General features: G+C 38.0%; 1 protein-coding gene across 4 annotated transcripts in view; it reads left to right on the top strand.

The window, feature by feature from the left end:
• WRN (WRN RecQ like helicase) overlaps nucleotides 1–22,923 on the top strand; it is a 129,520-nt gene that overhangs the window by 13,172 nt on the left and 93,425 nt on the right. For all 4 annotated transcript variants that reach the window (XM_027122784.1, XM_027122780.1, XM_027122783.1 and 1 more), the window contains exons 2-3: nucleotides 19,230–19,331; nucleotides 19,988–20,100. In XM_027122784.1, coding sequence (XP_026978585.1) covers nucleotides 19,242–19,331; nucleotides 19,988–20,100 — 203 coding nt within the window. In that variant the 5' untranslated portion in view covers nucleotides 19,230–19,241. The remainder of the gene's footprint in view (nucleotides 1–19,229; nucleotides 19,332–19,987; nucleotides 20,101–22,923) is intronic.

Raw genomic sequence — 22,923 nt, forward strand, 5'->3', positions numbered from 1 at the left:
GAATTTAATGAGGGTTTTGTCGTGGATTCTTTGGTCCTAATTTTTTTACTCTGCCCCCTCCTATTCCTATTAGTGCATTGAAAAGTAGAAAGGAATTCTCAAAAACAATACAAGAGAATACCTTATAAATTATATCTTCTACAATAAATTACAGATTATACATGCATGTGTATATGTGCATGTATATGTGTCCATATAGTATATGTATATATATATATATATAAAGTAGTTGCTAGTATATTGGTTAAGTATAGATAAAATAATAGGGCAAGGTTACATTTTCAGAAACTATGTAATATAATAAAAGAACTCAAACCCAGAATTTTTAAAGTTTGTTGCATTGTTAACATTTGAAAGACTTTTTGACTGGAAACTGCCTCTTTTAGTAAAAATAACATAATTGTATAGGTGAAACCCAAAGTGTCTAACCAAATTTAGGACATTGATAACCAAAGTGAATTGCTGAATCATTTAAGCTGCTTTAGTCTTATAAGCTTTTTGTTAGGTTATTTGAAAACACTTACTAATCCAATCTTATAACTTATCAGTTTTTAAAATTTATTTTTTTTCTATATTCTCATCTACACACATAAAAAGTTAGATGAGTGTATGTATATTACTGTTGTAACTTGGATTGTAGTTGGAAACCTCCTAAATATAATTTGTGTAATATACAGAGAAATAAAATAGATGCATGTTGAAATTTAGTACTCCTTGGATCAGATCTGATGCGTAAGAATGAAATCTTTTTGGATAAATGAATCCATTTTCTTTTCTCTATTTGGATTTATCATTTAAAAGAACATTCTGCCTATGAAGCACTTCAGTGTTTAATTAACTTTTGATAAATTTATATACTTAGTCTAATTTGTATGGATTTGATATCTCTTTCTGTACCCATAGGTTCTTGATCCTTCTCAGTATACTAAAGAGAGTGAGGTATAATAGCAGTAAAAGATCTGTCACTACTCCTATCAGTATGCCAACTCATGTATAGCTGCAGTTTAAGAGATGTCACATCAGGTTTATCACTGTTTATCTTGACATCAACCCCGTGGTCAGTAGGGCAAGTAATATATAATAATAATGTACTATAATAAGGCAAGTAATATAATGGCAATTTAATCCCATTTTACAGATGAAGAAATGAAAATTTAGAAAAGTAGTGCCTTGTGCAAGATCACGTGGATACTAAGTGGCCAAGTGTCACAGCATATTTTTCTAAAAAAACTAAAGACCAATTCTCATACAAATATACAATGAGCACATCACATTTGTTTAATTCAATAATGAGGGAACCAACAGGAGATCAAATTGGTTCAAAGTGGAGCGAAGATTATATAGGTAATAGGGTTCTCCAGAAAAATAGAACCAATAGGATATATATATAGATATAGAGAAAGATATTTACTGTGAGGGACTGCCTCATGCGATTGTGGAGGCTTAGAATTTCCACAATCTGCTATCAGCGAGCTGGAGGCCCAGGAAAGCCAGTGGTGTCATTCTAGACCAAATTTGAGGGCCTGAGAACCAGAGGAGCCAATGGTGTCAGACCTGCTTAGAGTCCAGAGGCCTGAGAACCAGGAGTGCTGATGTGCAAGGGCAGGAGAAAATGGACATCTCAGCCCAAGCAAAGAGCAAATTTCCCCTTCCTCTGCCTTTTTGTTCTATTGAGGTTCACACCAGATTGGATGATGCCCACCATTGGTGAGGGCAGTCTTCTTTACTCTGTTTACCTATTCAAATGCTAATCTCTGGAAATACCCTCCCAGACACACCCAGAAATAACTGTTTTACCAGCTCTGGGCTGGTAACCCTTAGCGCAGTCAAGTTGATACAGTAAATTTACCATCACATAAAGACATTGGAGAAAGAACTTTGAAACAATTGCTAGCTTAGGTACAGGGCTGTCCTACAGGGCAGTAAAAACCATAGGCTTTGAGATTATCTTTTCTGCTGGACAGAATTCAGTTGCATTTTTACTAGATAAAATTTTACAAGTTAACATGTAACTTCATAGAGTCTGAGTTTTTAATCAATAGTAAATAATGAGTTAAATAAATGTATATTCCATATGAAATAATCATTGGGTGGGCTTGTGCTCCTGTGACACTGAAAGGAAATATTGCCTTCTTTTTGTCTTACTTATAACTTTTGGATAATTTTTCTTGATACAGCGCAACATTGGAGCCTAGGTTTTCTGACTCCAAGTGTAGATTTCTTTCCATTGTACTTCCCTGCTTCTTCATAGTATAATTTTTAATGCTAGAGCACTCTGCTGACCTTTGCAAAATCAGCTAGCCTTTGTTATTAGTTTTCCTTTGTGCGTAGTGATGGTGATACAGCTTTGTTCCTTAGAGAAGCTTTGTGAAACTCAATGGATAGTTGTAAAATTTGCATCAATGCCCAAAGTGAGAAATTGAAATTTTAGCTTGTTTACCGTGACTTCTCTTTTGTGACATTTTGTTAGAAAATTTTAGAATAATTCTAAAATTCTTGCATTTTTGATTAAATAATCAGGTTTATAAAACAGTGTATTTCATCAGGTTAGCCTTCATATATTTTGAACAAAACAGAATTGAATCATTTTAGGTAGTAACTGAAAATTTGTCCACATTAAACAATATAATTGTCTCTCAGAGTGAGGCATTGAAATACTTACTGATAATTTTTTCCTGGACTTGAAATGGTTATCTGTATGTGCCATTTAACTTAACAGTGTAGTGTTTTTTTGTCTTTTGGGGGATGCATTTCAAAAAGGTTGGGATTCTTTATTAGCCCTCAAGCAATTAGGCAAGTCAGTTACTGTGGTAACAGTAGGCATTAATTTCCTTACTTTTAGAGGTTTTAGGAACAAAGAAATCTCTGAGCTAATCCACTGAAACCCAACTTTCTCTTGAGACTGGTGTGAAGTCTGTCCGTTCTCTAGAAGATGACACCATTCTAAGGGAAAAATGTGCTTTTGAGATGAATTTCTACTCTGCCAGAGAGAAGTGTATAGTATGGTTTAAAAGCTAGGTGGTGAAAAAGTTATCCCTTCTTAGCTAATTTGGAACTGTGATTGGTCTTAAATTTTCTAAATCTGTTACTAATTTAAATCTTAAATCTTATTGGTGTGATTTCTGTTGACATGAACTAGAAGTGGCTTGAGTGGATAGCTTATCCTACTATCTAATTGCTGTCAAATAAAATCACCTAAGATGACTTCTTTCAAAACATAATTTGAGGGCTTCCCTGGTGGTGCAGTGGTTGAAAGTCCTCCTGCTGATGCAGGGGACATGGGTTCGTGCCCCGGTCTGGGAAGATCCCACGTGCCGCGGAGCGGCTGGGCCCGTGAGCCATGGCTGCTGAGCCTGCGTGTCCAGAGCCTGTGTTCCTCAACGGGAGAGGCCACAACAGTGAGAGGCCCGCGTACCGCAAAAAAAAAAAACCAAAAACATAATTTGTAATTTTGGCAGATAATCTCTTAACATTTAATTGGCTAATATTACTAACCCTATAGTAAGCTCACTCATTCAACTATAATGAGGTTCATTTTGCAACTGATTTATCAAAAAGCTTTTCTTTTCCAAGAAGTTGCATTATTTTTTTTTTTTTTTGCGGTACGCGGGCCTCTCACTGTTGTGGCCTCTCCCGTTGCGGAGCACAGGCTCCGGACGCACAGGCTCCATGGCCATGGCTCACCCGCCCAGCCGCTCTGCGGCATGTGTGATCCTCCCGGACCGGGGCACGAACCCGTGTCCCCTGCATCGGCAGGCGGACTCTCAACCACTGCGCCACCAGGGAAGCCCCAAGAAGTTGCATTCTTATTAGGTATTTTATGAATGTATTGTGATTAAAAAAAAATAGCTATAGTGGGTTGTTAATCACAGCAGCATTGGATATTTTCTAGTCTTAGAGCATTTTGTCTGTGTTCTATAGCAGCAGTTGGCAAACTGGCTAGTAGGTCACATCTTACTTGCTGCTTGTACTGAATATGAGCCTAATGGTTTCTACGTTTTTAAGTGGCTGAAAAAAAAATAAAAAGAACAGTATTTCATGAAATTTGTGTAAATCCAGGTTTTACTGTGTATAAATAAAGTTTTATTAGAACATAACCATGCCTATTTCTTAAGTATTATTTATAGCTTTTGTTCTATAGTGGCAAACTTGAATAGTTGGTGACAGCAACAGTCTGCCCGGAATATTTACTATCTGATCTTTTAGAGGAAAAGTTTGCTGACTCTTGTTCTATAGTATAAAAAAATGTAACCTTGATTGTTCATTAAACAAACAAAAAAAATCTTTCCCACTTTTATTGGCATACGTTTCCCCCGATTGCAAAAAGGTAACACGTGTTCTTATAGAAAATTTCGAACATATAGAAAAGCATAAAGAAGAGAATTAAAAGCTATCTGCATTTGTGGGATAACCACTTATATTTTGGTATACATTGCCAAAGACCTTTAAAAATGTGTTTGTGGGGACTTCCCTGGTGGTCCTGTGGTTGAGACTTCACCTTCCAATGCAGTGTTGTGCAGGTTCGATCCCTGGTCGGGGAGCTAAGATCCCACATGCCTTGCGGCCAAAAAACCAAAACATAAAAAGAAGCAATATTGTAACAAATTCAATAAAGATTTTAAAAATAGTCCACATCAAAAAAATCTTAAAAGAAAAATGTGTTTTTTTGTGTGTGTATATATATAATATGTTAATATATACATATAGACAAATACACATACATCTTTATTTTCTGAAATTAGAGTCTAACTTGCTTTTTTCACTTGATAAATTATAAGAACATCTTTTTAATGACTGCGTAATGCTCTGTTTTATGGATGTACCATTATTTATTATTTAACCATTTTTCCATTGTTGGATGTATAGTCTGATTTCAACTTTTATTATTATAAATATTATATATTGCACTATATTATATATATAATATATGTATTCTAAATATTGTGTATAACAAGGATGACTATCCTTGTATATAAATCTTTCTGGGGAATGCCGGTTATTTTTGTAAGCTTAATTCTTAAAAATTTAACTATAGGTAAAATGGTGTGAAAACTAGAGAAGTATTTTGAAGGGATATTTTGGTATTGTGTGAAGAAACTCCCTTGGCCTGCCTTCATGAAGATGGCTTATCTTCCATTTACCCTAGGTTCTGTTTAGACATACTAATTTTCACACTAGACCATCAAACTAGTCCTTTTAATAACTTGACTGTTAAAGCATTTGATTGATGCTGATAGTTGATGGACTGGAAGAACCGGGCCAGTGCCCCACTCTGGGTTCATAGTTTTTTTTTTTTTAATTAATTAATTAATTTATTGTTTTTGGCTGTGTTGGGTCTTCAGTTCTGTGAGAGGACTTTCTCTAGTTGCGGCAAGCAGGGGCCACTCTTCATCGCGGTGCGTGGGCCTCTCACTATCGTGGCCTCTCTTGTTGCGGAGCGCAGGCTCAGTAGTTGTGGCTCACAGGCCTAGTTGCTCCGTGGCATGTGGGATCTTCCCAGACCAGGGCTCAAACCCGTGTTCCTTGCATTGGCAGGCAGATTCTCAACCACTGCGCCACCAGGGAAGCCCTGGGTTCATAGTTTTTACTCAAAATTCTACAGATGGGAAGGTAAATGATTTGCTGTGTGAGCATTCCTAGCATCATTGCGGAGGCCGTAGAGTGGAGTAATGCTCCAGGCCAGTATGAGTTGACACAGTAGACTCAGAAGTGGGGAGAAAAAGGAGATGTGCTCCAGTCTTAGGATAATTCACTTCCTACTCCACTAATTAAGTAGATGCCCCAGACTACCACCCTGTTTCCTGTGGGCCTCTTGAAGGAAAATCCATTTGTTGGCATATTCCTACTCTTTCTCAACCACTCATTCAGTAGTGCACCTACAAAAATGTACCCAAGTATTTCACTCAAAGGATGATTTATGAAGGGGTATTGACTCTTAAAATTTCTAGGGATACTCACATCAGCTGCTAGTATTGATCTGTCTACAGCAGAGGTTAGAATTAAGAGCCCTGCAGGAAACTGGGTCTTGGAAATTGATATCAGATGGAAGATTGCATAGTAACATCCAGTTCTTTTGAAAAATTGGAAGGTCTGGCAACACTGGGTCCATACTGACTGTTGGCAAGAGTTAACTGGAGCAAAGTTAGTGCCTTCCAATTTGTGCTGCAGCATAGTGATAATGGGTTATAGGTAATGCAAGATTTTGATGGTTGCATATTTTTTATAATTTTCAAGCATAAAATCACTTTATAAGGCAAACATTCAAAGATTTATACTAGGTGAAATTATATTTGAACACTTTTTTTAAAAAAAAATACATTTATTTATTTTTGGCTGCATTGGGTCTTTGTTGTGGCGCTTGGGCTTTCTCTAGTTGTGGCGAGCGGGGGCTACTCTTTGTTGTGGTGTGTGGACTTCTCATTGCCATGGCTTCCCTTGTTGCGGAGCACTGGCTCTAGGTGCGCGGGCTCAGTAGTTGTGGCGCACGGGCTTAGTTGCTCCGCGGCATGTGGGATCTTCCTGGACCAGGGATCAAACCTGTGTCCCCTGCATTGGCAGGTGGATTCTTAAACACTGTGCAACCAGGGAAGTCCTGAACATTCTTTATGTAGATCCTTTTGTTAGCTACTTGAGTTCAATAACATGTACGGTTATGCATAGTAAACATGGTCAAAAAGAGTTGTGTCGTGGATGTATCATGTAGTACTTCCTTCTGACTTTCCTGTTAAATAATCTCCTATCTATTAATCACTTTAATTGGCTACGTGTGTGTTACTTAATCATTGGGAAAGTTATGGGCGTTCTTTAAATTTTATTTGTCTTAATTTTCATTATTTTACTACTAGCATAGAAAAGAGCAGGATTATTAGCTAATATTGTATGATATTTAGTGTTCTCTAATAGATTACAATTAATTTTATTAATTTTCTTATTATTTAATTTTTAATTATTTATTATGGGCTTTTGATGTGACAATATGGCAAACCCTGATTTTGGTAGAATTTCATAATGTTTGTTTTTAGAATTTAAAGAACTAGTGTTTATGTCTAAAAATGATTAATTGAACACATGCAACTCATTTGATTCAATAAGGAAATATAAGGCTTTGTAACTTCAGAAACTCATTTAAAAATATATTTGATTACCCTGAAGTATATTTTGTGTACTTTAAAATTTTTGATTATTAAATTAAATGAAAATAAGTTATTTCAGTACACTTGGTTTTTGTTTAGTCTCCTTAATTTAAAAAATTTGTTTTGGATAGGATTTGTTTAGAAATATTCATGATACAGACAGGCTAAACAATTGACAAAAAACTTTTCCCAAGGAATTAAAGACCTGTAGTATTTTAAGTACTTTATATTCAAATAGATTTAATTTCTGTAGATACCTGCTTTCCCACTGTGATGTCTAAGATTGTGATTAAAGCTGGAAAATCATCCGATTCATGAGTTGAACATAACAGTTAAGTATTTAATCAATAATTAGACAGTAAAGGATTATTTCAGAATTGGATTTGGTGTTCCCATAATTCTTTTTTTTGTGGTATGCGGGCCTCTCACTGCCGCGGCCTCTCCCGTTGTGGAGCACAGGCTCCGGACGTGCAGGCCCAGTGGCCATGGCTCACGGGCCCAGCCGCTCCACGGCATGCGGGATCCTCCCAGACCAGGGCACGAACCCACGTCCCCTGCATCGGCAGGTGGACTCCCAACCACTGTGCCACTAGGGAAGCTGGTGTTCCCATAATTCTTCACTTTCAGCCTAAATCAAATGAGATAGGGATGTCAAACAAAATACTCTGGTACCTTTTCATAAAACATCTTTTTTACTAAACAAAAGATCTGAACTTTTGAAAGCGTCTTTGAGCAAAAAATAAGAACGAATTTAAGAGATTGATAAAGGAAATAATCAGATTGAGCTCAAGAAGCTAGTTACAGGATTGCACAATGAATAAAGCTCAGATTACCTCACTAGTTTGCTAAATCTGCTTTTGTTCCCCCTGCCTATGCGGAACACTATGTTTGGACCAGTGGGGAAAGGAAGTGGAAGAGTTGCCATTTTTCAATTATTCTATTAGAAGGTATGTTGGAGATTTGTCAAGGACACAAAGACAACATTAATCCAGAAGATTAATGAAAAAAGTGTTCATCACAGTTATGAATTCATAAATATTGGCAATGGACCTCAGTTAGAAGGCTGTATAGAATCCTTGAAAAATGCCTGGAAGGACATTATTTGCTTGGTAAAGAAGTTCCAAAACCAACCGGGGATGAAAAATGAAGTGAAAAATGAATATTTTGAAACATATGAGATATGGAAACAGTGGAAATTTGGGACTGGTAATAATAACAGGAAGGTATGAAGGCTTTATGTTAAGTTTCAAGGTAAAAAACCTGATATTCTAAGTAATATGTTGCCTTACTCACAGAGAAGCTCTTGTATATTAAAATTTGCCTGTAGTTCTGAATTCTACATTAAATGATGTCATAAAAATGGTGAATCTAATGAAATCCAAGCTGCTACAGTACCTTCTTTTCAGCTTTAGGTGAAGAAATCTGATTAGCTATTTCATTACTGAAGTGTGTTGACAGTCCAAAGGAAGATTTATAAGCTAAAGGGAAAATTTCAAATTATTCTATGTGAATGACTCTTACTTTGCAGATTTGTTGAAGTATAATAATTGGCTTCAAAAAATGGTATCCTTAACTGACATTTTGAGCACTTGAATTAACTTAATCAAAAGTGCAGTCAGTGATCGGGTTTCCCTGGCGGCGCAGTGGTTGAGAGTCCGCCTGCCGATGCAGGGGACACGGGTTCGTGCCCTGGTCCGGGAGGATCCCACATGCCGCGGAGCGGCTGGGCTGGTGAGCCATGGCCATGGAGCCTGCGCCTCCGGAGCGGGTGCTCCGCAACGGGAGAGGCCACAACAGTGAGAGGCCCGCATACCGCAAAAAAAAAAGTGCAGTGATCATGTGGAAAATATTAATATATTCACATATACTGACAAAATTTATGGATCCAGAGTAAAAATTCAGCTTTGCCAGAGTGAAGTTAAAATAATTTTAGAAGTGATTGTTTAATTGGTGTTATTTGAATCCTAAAGAAGGATTAATAATATTTTTAGAGCAAAGCCAGTGTGTACCTGAGACAGAGCTTTTTAGCATTATATTGAAATACTTGATATAAAAACATTGATTTTTGAAGCTTATTTACATCATCAGAAGAAATTAACGTATTTCTCAGTAGAAGAAAAGGAGAAGCATTAGATTTAAAGACTTTCCGCATCCTTGAAGTGCAGTTTAAAGGATCGAATTGTTGGAATGCTGGTTAACAGTGAAAAAGGAGTCTTTAGTATATTGGAGCAAAGCCTCCTCTTTTACCATTTGCTACCACTTGTGCTAACAAAGCTTCTTTGTGATGGTTGCTCTACAAGAATATTAAGAATGTGTTGTTAAAAGGTCTTAATCAGGAATTGTGCGCAACCATTTTAAGCATAAAGCATAACATACAAAAGTTATTTCATCTAGGACTTCCCCGGTGGTGCAGTGGTTAACAATCCGCCTGCTAATGCAGGGGATATGGGTTCGAGCCCTGGTCCGGAAAGATCCCACATGCTGCGGAGCAACTAAGCCCGTGTGCTGCAACTACTGAGGCTGCGCTCTAGAGCCACAAGCCACAACTACTGAAGCCTGTGCGCCTAGAGCCCGTGCTCCGCAACAAGAGAAGCCGCTGCAATGAGAAGCCCGAGCACCGCAACGAAGAGTAGCCCCCGCGCGCTGCAACTAGAGAAAGCCCATGAGCAGCAACGAAGACCCAATGCAGCCAAAAAAAAAAAAAAAGTTATTCCATCTAAATGATTTCAAGGTTTTTTTTTTTTTTTTTTTTTTTTCCTCCAGTACGCGGGCCTCTCACTGTTGTGGCCTCTCCCGTTGCGGAGCACAGGCTCCGGACGCGCAGGCTCAGCGGCCATGGCTCACGGGCCTAGCCGCTCCGCGGCATGTGGGATCTTCCCGGACTGGGGCACGAACCCGTGTCCCCTGCATTGGCAGGCGGACTCTCAACCACTGCGCCACCAGGGAAGCCCTCAAGTTTGTTTTTAAAAAGTTTGAAAAATTTAATTTTATAAAGAAGATAAAATTTTCCCAAAATTTCATATTCACACTCCCAAAACCCCTTCCCAGCATGCCATAAAAATACTTTCGTTTTCTGAATGTGCCATGAACTTGAAAATGTTGTCAACTTCCATGTAAAACTTCATTTTTAAATGAAGCAGGCAATTGAGAGTCATCATGTATTTGAGTAAAATCAACAGATATCAAGCTTACTAAGCTGAATAGTTGACAACCTTGATAAAAAAGAATTTCTACGCAAAAAAGAACTTAAAGTCCCTGTAAGTATTATCAATGGATTCAATAGGAAATATATTAATCAAAGAACTGAAAACGGTGGAAAAGGAAAATTGGAGGGTAAGAAAGGAACTAAAACGTTATTTCCTAAATAAAATACTCAATAGAATTACTGTGGTAGAACAAATATGGTTGAAAATTAAATCAGTATTTGTTGAATGCACTGAACAACTCATTGGTCTTAGGAAGCCTACTTGATCTTTCCTGTCTTAGAGGACTTCCAGAGGAGTTATACTGATGGGCTCAGTGTGTTGGTGGGCTAGACCTTGAGATTACAACTTGGGGGACCTGTGAATAGAGATATTGCCTCCTAGTGCTTCAGTGGAAGACTTACAGTCTCTTTGCCCTCAGTTTGCAGCTTCCTGAGGGACCCTAAGAGCTGAGGCTGCTGATGGTAAATAGAGTTATACGTGTAAAGTAAAATAGCAATCCACCCAAGGAATCCAGCATCAGGGGAAAGAAGACCAACAGAACATCCAAAATAGGAAGCTCCCATTGACACAGATCTTTGAAATAGTTAGACTATAACTTTTACGAAAGAAAGAAATTATAAGCACATTTAGGGAGACTCAACTAGAGTACAAAGAGACTTTCTGAAACTAACAATTGAGATCTCAACATTATAAAAATTCAGGAGGCAAATTGAGAAAGGACTATGAAATGAAGTTGAGAATGTTGAGAATGAAATTAGCATCTTGGAAATCAAGTGGAAGAAGTCTCTTTGAAATACAGAACAAAATTAAGGAGGACGTCATCAGGTAGGAAAAAATAGACACCAGCAGAAGGAATTCGGGCAAGAAATTGACTGGAATGTGAATAAATGCTGTAGAAGGAAAAAAGGAATAGATTATGGCAATTAATAACTAAACTAGTAACAGGGGTATATTAGTTTGCTACAGCTGCCATAATTAAGTACCACAAACTAGAAGACTCAACAGAAATTTATTGTTCTACAGTTGTGGAGGCTAGAAGTCCGAAATCAGATTGTTGGCAGTAGTTTTTTTTCCGAGGGCTGTGAGGGAAGGGCCTGTTTCTGGCCTGCCTTCGTGGCTTGTAGATGACTCTTTTCCACGTGTTTCTTCACATCATTCTCCACCTACGCATGTCTTGTCTCTTGTGTTCAAATTTCTCCTTTTTATAAAGACATCGCTCATTTTGGATTAGGGACGACCCTAATGACTTCATTGAGATTTTGTTACCTCTGTAATGACTCTATCTCCAAAGATTAGGACTCCAACCTATCTTGTACTGGGGAGAGATACAATTCAGCCTATAACAAGGGGAAAATTTTCTTATCTTAAGTGAAGACTTGGAAAGCAGTCTTTTCCAAGGACTCACTGATTCCAAGGAGAGTAAAGAGTGTACACTTAGGCTCTTAAAAATATGAAAATCCTTAAACATCTTTAATGCTCCCAGATGGGAAAAATATTACTCACAATTGAAGAAAGCATCAGAAAAACAATGGACTTACTTGTGACATTAAAAGGCAGAACACTGTAAGAGAACATCTACAAACTGCTGAGAGACTGTTATGTTCAGCCAACACGTCATTCTCTTACCTGTTTGAAAAATAGATTTTCACATATGCAGGGGATCAGTGCTTAATCACCTACATATTCTACTTGAGGAAAATAATTGACAAAAACCTCTGAACAAACAATTGAATCAGAACGGAGATTCAAGATTGACAAGATTGGGGCTTCCCTGGTGGCGCAGTGGCTGAGAGTCCATCTGCTGATGCAGGGGACACGGGTTCGTGCCCTGGTGGGAAGATCCCACATGCCGCGGAGCGGCTGGGTCCGTGAGCCATGGCCGCTGAGCCTGCGCGTCTGGAGCCTGTGCTCCACAACGGGAGAGGCCACAACAGGGAGAGGCCCGCGTATTGCAAAAAAAAAAAAAACAGAAAAAACAAAAAAAAGATTGATAAGATTAAGGGAGGAGGAAACTATAGTGAGCAATATATACATTTACATGTATATTTAAATTTATATAAACATATTAAAATGGATGATGAAATTGGTAACATAAATGTTTAGAAAATAGTAAGGATTCTTGAAAAAGAAGAGCAATACTAGAAAACTAACAGTCTGTAGCCAAAACCGTATCAGCAAAAAAACAGTAGTTAGAAGGGTGGGGAAGTCAAAACATTCTAAGAGTTTGCCTTGGTGGGTAGAGGGACAGTGCAAACGTCAGGTCTTGGTGGGGAAGGGATATAGTTTTACTATTTTGCTGAGATAGTAGAGTAATAGGATGGAAAAAAAGTGAAATTTTAACACTGGCAATGATAAAAAGAGTATCAATGGTAATTTCACACAGTTGGAAAAAGTGGACAAAGAATAAGAGGAAACTGAAGAAAGGAAGGTAAATATTAATCAAAGTAAATGAAAGGGAAAACTCAAGTTCTTTTTTTTTATTATTATTATTTTTTATTTTATTTATTTTTGGCTGCATTGGGTCTTCGTTGCTGCACGCGGGCTTTTCTCTAGTTGCGGCGAGTGGGGGCTACTCTTCGTTGCGGTGCGCGGGCCTCCCACTGCAGCGGCTTCTCTTGTTGCGGAGCACGGGCTCCAGGCACGCGTGCTTCAGTAGTTGTGGCGTACAGGCTCAGTAGTTGTGGCTCGTGGGCTCCAGAGCACAGGCTCAGCAGTTGTGGCGCATGGGCCCAGTTCCTCCATGGTACGTGGGATCCTCCCGGACCAGGGCTCGAACCCGTGTCCCCTGCATTGGCAGGCGGATTCCCAACCACTGCGCCACCAGGGAAGTCCTGAAAACTCAAGTTCTTACACTAACTGTGAATGAGATGAATCTCCTTATTGAAAGACAGATGTGTTCAAATTGGGCTGTTCAAAACCAAAACCAGAAAAATAAACCACAACAAAAATCCCAGGTGTATGTTATTTAAAGCCAGCCTTTAAAAAAGTGATAGAAGTTGAAAAGTAGCAGGTAGTGGTGGATAGATACATGAGATTATTCCAGGGAAGTCCAAACCAATACAAATAAAAATATATTATTTATTTCAAAGAGGAGCTTATTATCCTTTAATGACTCAAAGTGAAGCATTATGAAATGATAAGACTTGATTTTAGAAAAAGATGTGTCAATGTTGTTCATACTCAACAACGTAACAACTAAATACATAATTTAAAAATTCTATTATTCAGTGACTTGGATCCCTCCCAAGAATAACCTTTATCTGATCAATGATTAAAATCCTCATGTAGGGACTTCCCTGGTGGTCCAGTGGTTAAGACTTCGCCTTCCAATGCAGGGGGTGCAGGTTTGATCCCTGGTTGGGGAGCTAAGATCCCACATGCCTCGGGGCCAAAAAAACCAAAACATAAAACAGAAGCAATATTGTAAGAAATTCATTAAGACTTTAAAATGGTCCACATCAAAAAAAAAATCGTAAAAAAAAGAAAAAGCTTAAAAAAAAATCCTCATGTATGCTGAAGAATTTCCCTACTGCAAATTATTCTACAACTATACTTTTCTGTATGCTTTTTATCTGTCCCAAGATCGAAGTAAATTTGACACAAATGTTAAGTTTGTAAGCAATTTTACTTTCAAATTCTTTGCCTGGAGGCATCTAGACAGAATTTTGTATGCAAAAAGGTATTTACATCTAAAAATTAAGACATTTTAAATTAAAATAATTTTAGCGTTATAGGTGGCTGCAGGGAAGAGTTATTGAAGTTTATTTCTGTTTTGGCAGTATGAATGAATTACTTACAGAATTCCAAGATTTTAGAGTTGTTATTATAGAATTGTTTATTATTTTCAGAAAACTCAATTTTCTGGCAGTTTTGCAAATGATCTACTCTGCATTTAGCAAAAGCTTGTTTTCCAGTTTAATAAAAATGTATTTTAAGGTTAAGAATAGACTCTCCTTTCCTGTGTGTGTTGTCTATATACACATACACATACACATACCTTGGGATCAACTTTTGACTGTCCTGTCAAGGGTTTTGGATTTGTGGCAAAATATAAGCTTATTAATAACCACTAACATTTGTAAAATGCCTTACAATGAATAAAGCATATATAGTTTATATATTTTATCTTATTACATATAATGCAGGTGGTAGCACTAACATTTGTGTTGTCAGTTCTGGTTCACTGAATCATAGATCTTCCCCAATGCCAAACTTTGCTAATGACGCAAAGAGCACCAAGTGCAGATGGAATATTCTTTCTTTTTTTTTTTTGGAGGAACCCCAAACTCACACACAGATTCCAAAAATGTCCTTTTCTCCTGCATTAGTACATGTTATGGTTTTGGATTAACAGAATAGTTTTGAGCAATGTGTGCAAAAAAAAACTGCGCAAAGGAAGTTTTCATTTTGAAACTCCTCCGTTTTATGTTTTCTAAATTACACAGCTTACTGATGTTGACTTAAAAAATATGTACAACGTGAGAGTTGTGAGTTAAGTTTTATTTGGGGCAAAATGAGGACTATAGCCTGGGAGACAGCATTTCAGATAACTGAGAAACTGCTCCAAAGAGCTAAGGGGGAAGGTTAGTATATATGTGATTTTGGTGAAGGGGAAGTACAGGCAATCAAGCACATATTTTTTGCACAAGGTTTTTGGTAGCCACGAGGAGCAGTTGTCACCATGAAGGATTTTAGTGCTTTTCCAGATATGAGGAGATACAGGAGTTGGGCTCATAAATTGTCTCCTGAAAATATTGAACTCTCTGAAGACCTGTTCTGCCAGTTTTTCCCAGAGCGCAGAGGGCCTCATTCCTGCTCTCCACGCTGAAGTCCTTTCAGGGGGTGTTGAAAGTCAGCAGTTGCAGCAGCACATGGTTTAATCCTTGTAGAGGTAGTTGGCAAGTGCCAATGGCAAGGGCCAATTGTAATTGACAGGGCCTCCTCATGGTCATAAATTGGACCATGATTTGGGAGGCATTTCATGACCATTTCGTCCTGTGGTGCTAGGAAGGCTGATTCCTAGTTCTGGCGAAAATTTCGCTGATAGTCCACTCAGTGTGCTATTACTGGACTAGGTCTTATTAACAATAGTCAAAGGACCACCTGTCCTACTAGTCTGTTACGGTCCAGAAAAAAATTCCGCCTTGTTGCATCCATCTTCACATATCTAGAGTTGCACTATTACAATTATTGATTCATATAAAACTATATATTTTTGTTGGAGGCTCAGTCACACATTTGGTAATGCAAGAAACAACAATCTTGTAAAACAGGCAAAATACAAATAACATAGCTAGCAGTATTATTAAAGTCATAAGTAAGAATTTTTTTTTTATTAATTAATTAATTTTTGCTGTGTTCGGTCTTCGTTTCTGTGCGAGGGCTTTCTCTAGTTGCGGCAAGCGGGGGCCACTCTTCATCGTGGTGCGCGGGCCTCTCACTATGGCAGCCTCTCTTGTCGCGGAGCACAGGCTCCAGATGCGCAGGCTCAGTAGTTGTGGCTCACAGGCCTAGTTGCTCCGCGGCCCGTGGGATCCTCCCAGACCAGGGCTCGAACCCGTGTCCCCTGTATTAGCAGTCAGATTCTCAACCACTGTGCCACCAGGGAAGCCCCGTAAGAATTTTTTTTAAATTAATTAATTAGTTTATTTTTGGTTGCGTTGGGTCTTCATTGCAGCGCGCGGGCTTTCTCTAGTTGCGGTGCGCGGGGGTGGGGGGTGGCTTCTCATTGCGGTGGCTTCTCTCGATGCGGAGCACTAGCTCTAGGCGCACGGGCTTCAGTAGTTGTGCCACACGGGCTCTAGAGCGCAGGCTCAGTAGCTGCGGCTCGCAGGCTCTAGTGCACAGGCTCAGTAGTTGTGGCCCACGGGCTTAGTTGCTCTGCGGCACGTGGGATCTTCCCGGACCGGGGCTTGAACCCGTGTCCCTGCGTTGGCAGGTGGTTTCTTAACCACTGCGCCACCAGGGAAGCCCCTGGATTGATTTTTAAAATTAGGATAGGATCATGCCCATGATAGGAAAACATTTGATTCATATGCAAAGGTCCAAGAAGTCAAGAAAATGTTATAAAGGATCATACAAGCCGGGTCCAGGATCTTGGGCTAGCTGTCTACTTCTGATGTCTTCTTCCTCTCATCCTAGTGTGAGTGTAGTTTCTCCTCTGAGCATTGTTTTAAGGTGATTTTGAGTTCAGCCATAATCTCTATAGGCCAGTCCAGTGTAGGGACCCTTTGTAAGTGCAAATTAATCCGAATCAGTTCTCTTCAGTTTCAGTATGCATGAGCTAGTTAAGAGTCCCTGATAAGAGTCCTTCTGTCTAGGTTGGAGATAGTCCTTTACATTATGTCTTTTCCAGTATGCGTAATCCCCTGGTTGCAGGTCGTGGGGCATCTGATCTTCATCTAAAAGATTACTGAGATAAGCTTCAAAAACAAACTCAGAGTGTCCTTTTAATAATTTAATTAAACTTTGCATTAATATAACCTAATAGCAAGGAACTATCTAGGAAGTGAGTCTTAGTAAATACAGACCTCCATTAACAAAACTGGGATTTCTGGGATTTAATATTCATTGAAACATAATCTTTTTTCTCTCTAAATTTATCCTCATTTCTTCCAAATATAACCAAATTAAGACCAATTTGTTTGCAAAATAAGTCTGGCCTCAATAAACTTGGCCTGATGATTAATATAACTATAATTGATCATATAGGCTGTTTTGCTTTGATGAAACTTTTATAAGGAGTCTCAAACTGAACTTTTAAAAGACCTCTCAGGGCTGGGGAAGTCATGACAATGGCTTACCACAGATTTCGCTTAACAGATCTAGGTGAATTCCTCCCTTTTCAGGGTCCCCCAAATACCTTGAGATTTCTGTCACATGTTTTGCATTTTTTTAAGTCTATACTGACTACCCCCCATTTTCCAGACATAATTAATAAAGCCAGAATTCCAGGCTTATTTATGATGAGCAGCCTAGATAGGTTAGTTATATCTGGCTAACATTTTCTGGATAGATACTCTGGTATTTTTCTGCTAGTGTATACCACTGATAGATTTACAAGGCTACCATCCAGTTTGAGGTCATTAGCACATTTGGTGGTTGAGGTCTTTCATTCCTTCTTCCCCAGTGGGGCCAGTGAGTTCCCCTTTCCTGCTGTTAATCCTTTCCTTCCCAGTGCATAAGAATGATGGAGTTTGTTCTGTATGGAAAATTTGTTTGCCAAAGTAATCTTTAAAAATTTTCTTTCATACATTATTAGTGTTCTCAGTTTTGGGGGTTTATGCTTGGGAAAATGAGCACTTAAATGGATACTTGCTGGATATTGTTTAATTTTTTCAGAATTTGTATTGCTAAATATCAGTAGGGATAACAGGCTATCCCATAATCATAAATAGTTGCTTTGATTATTTCATATTGACATTGTTTCATCATAAGAATCTTCAGGTGTATACTAAAAACTGCTGTGCCTGAGGGGGCTATGTTCTACTTTGGTGGGAATAGGACTGAGTTGACACCCTGCATTCAATTTGTGCCTTTCCTGGAGTTTCTTTTCTGTTCCTCCCGGAGGAGAAGGGCCGAAAAAGGGCCATTCCAGGGCGCGGCGCTGGGCTTGCCACATTTGGGAGCGCCGCCTGAAGTTGGGCGCACAGCCTCCCGCCGCCCTGCCGTTGGGCTGGTGGAGGCCGCAGCACTGCTAGGGTTGCATCAGTCTTCCTGTTTGCACTATTTCTTTTTGTGACCATGGCCCCGTCTTAAGTATTTCCAATTGAGAAACGAAACCTCAGGAAACCAGAACTTAACTAGCCGCTCTCACTTCTGTAATTACGCTTGCTGACCACCCGCCCTGCAACCGTCCAACCAATCAGACGGCGACTAGTGTCTTTGTTCAAAAGTCAACCTGCAACCGTCCAACCAATCAGACGGCGACTAGTGTCTTTGTTCAAAAATCAACCAATCAGTACTCCCCACCCCTGGAAAGCCCCCGAGTGCACGGAGGTCCAGGTTCGAACCTGCAATAAATGACCCTTGCCGTTTGGCTTTGACTCTCGACTCTGGTGGTCTTGTGGAGGGGCCTCGCGACCTTGGGCATTTCATGCCTTTACTAGAAATTTGAGATAAGAGGAACTAAGGTTGGGGTTTGAAGAATTTTATTAAGAACCTAAGGCCACTTCAGTTTAGTGTATTAAGTCACATGAGGATATGGATCTGTTTTATCTTTAAAAGAAAGAGTATGTCATGGTTTTCCTATTAATTGTATTTTCTACAACCATTCTTGAAGTGTGGTTTATATTGAGTAGAGCCCTCAAAGCTCGTAACAGATTTTTAAAAAATATTCTCAACGAAACTCTTATTCTTAGGGAGACTGGTTCACTTGTTAGGCCAAGAGTATAATTAAAACCCCTTAATATAGAAAAGCTTATCTGTCTCAAAATTCTCTTCAGGTAGACTTGTGAACAGTTTAACAGTTTGATGAGTTTACTTAAATCTTAGGAAAGATGATAAGAAAATTAAAGTTGTCAAAAATTTATAGCAGTTTATACACCCAGATATTCTCATTGTAAATAAGATAAAGATTATTTTTTAAAAGGATCAAAGTCAGAGAATAATAAAATTTTGAAACTGCTAGAACCTTAGAACTCAATTAAACTGGCTCACTTATTTTGAAAAGAGGAAATACTAAATGTATGGTCATTAGAGCTAGCATGTTGTATGTTTCTTTTTCTTTTGCGATTCCAGCTCTTATAACCTATATTTGGGCCTAGATGCCGTAACTTAATTTAAACATGTATATTTGGATCTTCAATCATATTGGTAGGTCTGTCTCTGAGTTTTCTTACGAAGACTGTATTTATTCACAAAGTACTTGTTTTTTGGATTTTGCAACTAGAACCTTTTAAAGATGAATGAACAAACATTGGAAACAACACAGCAGCGGAAACTTCCTGAATGGATGTCTACGCAGAAGACATATTCTGTAGAAGAAAGAAAGGTATGCCGTTCATTGATTATTCTTTCAGATGGAAAATTTAATGTGCATTTGACTGTAAAATGAGTCAATCCTAACTTGTAAACTTCAAGCCATTGTTTGCATTTAGAGTTGCTGTTGTGTGAATGAACCAGAATCTAGTCATTGAATGGATGAATGGGATTAAATTTTAACTGGGTTTACAAAAATGAGAATTCTTACTCTATACTTTCCCTTTTTATCTAGTTTACATTGTTGACCTTGCCAGTTTGTTCCAATTCATATAATAATTTAGACAGCATTTATTTTGGTGAATTTTTATGGTTAAGTGAGTTTTAAGTCTTCATAGATTTAAGCTCCATCAACCAGTCTTCAGCATTTTATGGCAACAGTATTGCATGTAGAATAGTAATATAATTGAAGAAAAAATGTAATAAAATAAATGCTTTTATGAAAATAGGATTAGAAGTTTGCAAATAAATTTGTTAGAAAAATAATTTTACAGTGGGTAGCTTTATCTTTGTTAAATTGTCCGTATGACTTCATTAATCTATAAAGCATTAGTTGATAAAACTTAGGACTATAATTTGAATGCTTCAGTGAACTTTATTATTTCAGTGAACATTTATTATTTAATGTGAATTTTATTTGTGCCTTTTCGGAATTTTGTTTAACTCAAGGCATCTATTCAGAAGAGTGTTTTGGAAGATGATCTCCCCTTCTTAGAATTCAGTGGATCCATTGTGTACAGTTATGAAGCTAATGATTGTTCTTTCCTATCAGAAGATATTAGGTAAAGATTTAAATTTCCTACTTTCAGTTTAATTTGGACCCTTAGAATATAACTATTATGGTAATATTTGTATGTGTATTGAGTTTTATAGTTGAGGTGTGTTCAGTACATAATTACTTATACATGTAAAATATCACTGATAAGTTCTAATTCTGCTTTTTAAATAAAAACTTAAAATCACTGAATTAAATTTGTAATGTACCTGTTTGTTCATTCATAAGCCTTTCTATTAGTCTAGCTAATTTTTTAACTTTTCAGTACTTAAGATGTTATATATAGAACACACCAGTTTAGGAAAAACATGCAAAAATTATTCAACCTCTAAAACGCCCCTTTCTATTTCATTGAAAATACCAACATAGTAATACTGAATAGTGATTGTGATTGTCTCTGTTGCATTTAGTTAGCAACAATTATAGCAAATGATCCTTAAAAAGAACAGTAAAAATGACTTAGTATTTTTTAAATTGTCTAATTAAATTAGTACTCTGCAATAATGCAGTCTAAGGCTCTTGAAGCATTTTACAAGGAGAAATAGGGAATTCATTCAGATCTTTGAAGTTACTATACCTGTCCTTTTTTTTTTTTTTTTAAACTGTTATACATTGCCATAGAAGAAGCAGAGGTAAATTAAGCTATTTATTAATGGTCTCCTGGTAAATGTATTCTAGAAATAGCATTCAGTTGTCCTCACTCCCACTATAGTTATCTGGCTACATTTGGGACTCATTAAATAGAACTAAATTGTCTCACAGAGAAGGTAAAATCTGTTATTTATGATTATGTATTAACTCTACCATCTTACCTTTGACAATGCTATAGTATGTCCTGTCTGAAGGCAATAAGCGTGTTTTGAAGAGTGTAGTTCTGATGAATTGTATGTTTTATGGAAGGCAGGCAAGTTTTTTTATTTTCACCTCCTTTGGTTACTTTAAAGATTTTTGCTATTCCAGGTTTTCAGCAATTAGATTATGATGTGCCTTTGTGTAGTGTGGTTTGTGTTTATCTTGCTTGGGGGTTCAGTGAGCTTTTTGGATCTGTGGGTTTATAGTTTCATCATATTTGAATAATTTCTTCAAATGTGTTTTTTCTCACATCCTGTTATTCTCCTCTTTTGCCACTCTCAATGCAGATAGGTTAGATTGCTTGATACTGTGTTGTTGGTCACGAGGCTCTTTCAGTGTTTAAACTTTCTTCTTTCATTCTTTTTTCTCTCTGTGCTTCAGTTTGAATAGTTTCTTTGGCTCTGTATGCAAGTTCACTTATTTATTTTTTTATTCTGTAGTGTCTGTTCTGCTGTTATCCCATCCTGTGAATTTTAAATTTTGTTGTATTTTTCATCTCTAGAAGTTCCATTTGTTTCTTTTAAAAAATATCTTCTATTTTGGCTCTTATCATATTCATGTTTTCTTTTAAATCTTTGAACATGTTCAGCATGTTTATAATAGCTGTTTTAATATCCTCTTCTGTTAATTCCACTATACTATTTTTTGTGTTAAATGATTTTTATCCTGCTTATGAGTCATGTTTTCCAGTTTTTTTTTCATAGCTGACAGTTTTTGATTGGATGCTGTGATTTTACCTTGTTGAATGTTAGATTTTATTGTCTTCCTTGAAGGAAATGAGCTTTGCTCTGTCAGGCAGTTAAGTTACCTGAAGATCAGACTTAACATTTTGAGGCTTATTTTTAAGCTTTTTTTAGGGCATATCTACGGTAGCCTTTATTCTGGACATGATTTAGCCCTGTAATGGGTGTGACCTTTCTGGCTGGAGTCTTTGTTGACTGCCCCAGGTGATCAAAAAGAATCTACTCCAACTTTTCAGAACTTTAATGCCTCTTACCTCTATGTAAGCCCTAGGAGCTGTCCAGCTTACAGTTCCCTGTTTTTTCTTTGTCTAGCCTCGCAGTGTCACTGCATGCTTGCACGTCTTTTCCTGCCTAGCTCCCTCCTCCCCAGGACTCTACCCACAACTTCTAGCTGCCTCCTCTTCTCTGGCTCTGAGCTCTGTCTCCCAATTCAGTGCTCTGCTTTGGACTCTCCTCCCTGTTCTGTTATCTGGAATGTTCCAGGCAGAAAGCTGGGGCAGCAGTAGGCCTTACCATTTATTTCCTTCCCTCAGAGAGCATAGTCCTGTACTGCCCATTGTCTAGTGTCTGAAAACTGTTGTTTATATATTTTGTCCAGTTTTCTGTTTGTTCATGAAGGAAAGTTATGACTGATCAGTGTTATTTCATCTTAGCCCAAAGCAGAGGTTGAGTTTAAAAACATTTTTAAAGTACATTTTTCACTTTTAAAAATTGTGAAATAGGCATATATAAACAATAATATAATAAGCACCCATATTCCTTCCACTAGCTTTATCAAATCTTAATTTTCTTCAAATCTTTATTAAGACATGAAACAATAAAATACAACTGAAGCCCGTGTATGCCCTTTCTGATTCTCTCCTCTGCAGTCCTCTGAGAGAACTCTGTCACGAGTTCAGTGTTTAGCATTCCCTCATATTTTCTATAATTTTCATAATTTTATATCCCCAAATATCATATACTATTACTTTGCCCATTTAGAATCTTTAAAAATAATGCTATCAAACTCTGTTTATATTCTGCCACTTGTCTTTTTCACTCAACATTTTATATTCTTTTTTTTTTTTTTTTTGGCGGTACGCGGGCCTCTCACTGTTGTGGCCTCTCCCGTTGCGGAGCACAGGCTCCGGACGCGCAGGCTCAGCGGCCATGGCTCACGGGCCCAGCCACTCTGCGGCATGTGGGCTCCTCCCGGACCGGGGCACGAACCCGTGTCCCCTGCATCGGCAGGCAGC

Source organism: Aethalodelphis obliquidens, unplaced genomic scaffold, assembly GCF_003676395.1.
Source record: "Aethalodelphis obliquidens isolate GAN/ISIS:26980383/991018 unplaced genomic scaffold, ASM367639v1 scaffold25, whole genome shotgun sequence".
NCBI classification, from domain to species: domain Eukaryota; kingdom Metazoa; phylum Chordata; class Mammalia; order Artiodactyla; family Delphinidae; genus Aethalodelphis; species Aethalodelphis obliquidens.